Here is a 1,163-nt window from a genome sequence, read left to right on the forward strand (position 1 = left end):
TAATTTAGAGTTATGTGTTATCTTTTCTTGCTCTTCCATAAACTGACAAGAAAGGCTGATTAAGACATATTTTTCGACGTTTTGAGACTTCTAAATCCCTTTTGCATCAATTTATCTGAACGCACTTTGTTTGATGTTTCAATATTTGTTCGAGTCGTGTTTTGTGATTTTTAATTTCCGATATATTATTTTACATGGTTAGCCAACTGAAGATAGATAACAAACCCATTTTCGGTGATGTATTTGTAATTATATAACGATAATGTGACCAAGACACATAGAGAAGAGTTGTAGATATTGCTAAAATTTCACTTTATTGAGGAAAAGGTAAATATAGGGCTCTCCTAATAATTGAGTTCACACATGAAAAACTTAGACATTGAAGCTAATATACTAGTCTAAAACTGTAGATGAACAATCATTGTTCCTTTCAGTTGTGTGGAGGGGAGTTAGGGGTGATACGCGCACAATTGTCCTTGAGGAGAGGAGGGAAGAAAGGATTCAAAGGAAACATATGCGGCCAACAGTTTGCATCTAAAGTTGAAAACACCTTGCAGCATGCCGCTTCAACGTTTTCAAATTTTCCAGAAAAAAATGAGTTGGAGATTGCCAAGACACATCCTTGGACGGTAAAGAGAGACGACCAACATTTGACGAGATCAATAGGTACTAAGCCAGGTGGAAAATGTCCTGGAATCGCCTGCGGATTTTGCATTTGAGCTACTCCACGAGTGACAATGATGGTAGCACACAGTGAAATAATTAAGTAGACTGAGACAACAGCTTTGCTTCCCATCTTATTGGTTAATCTTTTTTTTCCTTGTCCTTTTTATTTCTTTTATGCTTAAAAGCTGGGATGGATTTTGATATGAACAGATACTAAGAATATATAGGGTGAGGATACAAGATTTTATCATATAAATTAAAGAGAATGTACGGTATCAGTTTTAGAATTTCTTTCAAAATGAAACTCATGTTTGGGTTAATGTATTTTGAGTTACACTTTCTTTCATGAAGTTGAGTTGACCAATATAACTACAGTATGTTCATATTTACGTTATCAAACAGAAGATTGAAATTTTCTTTTGACCCACACTATTTTCTATTGTTTTTGAAATTTGTTTTAACATCTGTGAATGTGTCTCAGCCTTAAGATGATTAAC

At 34.2% G+C, this 1,163-nt stretch overlaps 1 protein-coding gene across 1 annotated transcript; it reads right to left on the minus strand.

Annotated features, from left to right (window-relative positions):
- Nucleotides 1–430: 430 nt before the first annotated feature.
- LOC106326194 lies at nucleotides 431–796 on the minus strand. The gene has a single exon (XM_013764214.1). It carries the CDS (start codon nucleotides 794–796, stop codon nucleotides 431–433), a length of 366 nt encoding a protein of 121 aa, XP_013619668.1.
- Nucleotides 797–1,163: the final 367 nt, after the last annotated feature.

The sequence above is a fragment of the Brassica oleracea genome, chromosome C2, assembly GCF_000695525.1.
Source record: "Brassica oleracea var. oleracea cultivar TO1000 chromosome C2, BOL, whole genome shotgun sequence".
Classification (NCBI taxonomy): Eukaryota; Viridiplantae; Streptophyta; class Magnoliopsida; order Brassicales; family Brassicaceae; genus Brassica; species Brassica oleracea.

Coding starts and splice junctions, on each gene's coding strand:
- LOC106326194 (XM_013764214.1), bottom strand. CDS start 796: ATGGGAAGCAAAGCTGTTGTCTCAGTCTACTTAATTATTTCACTGTGT.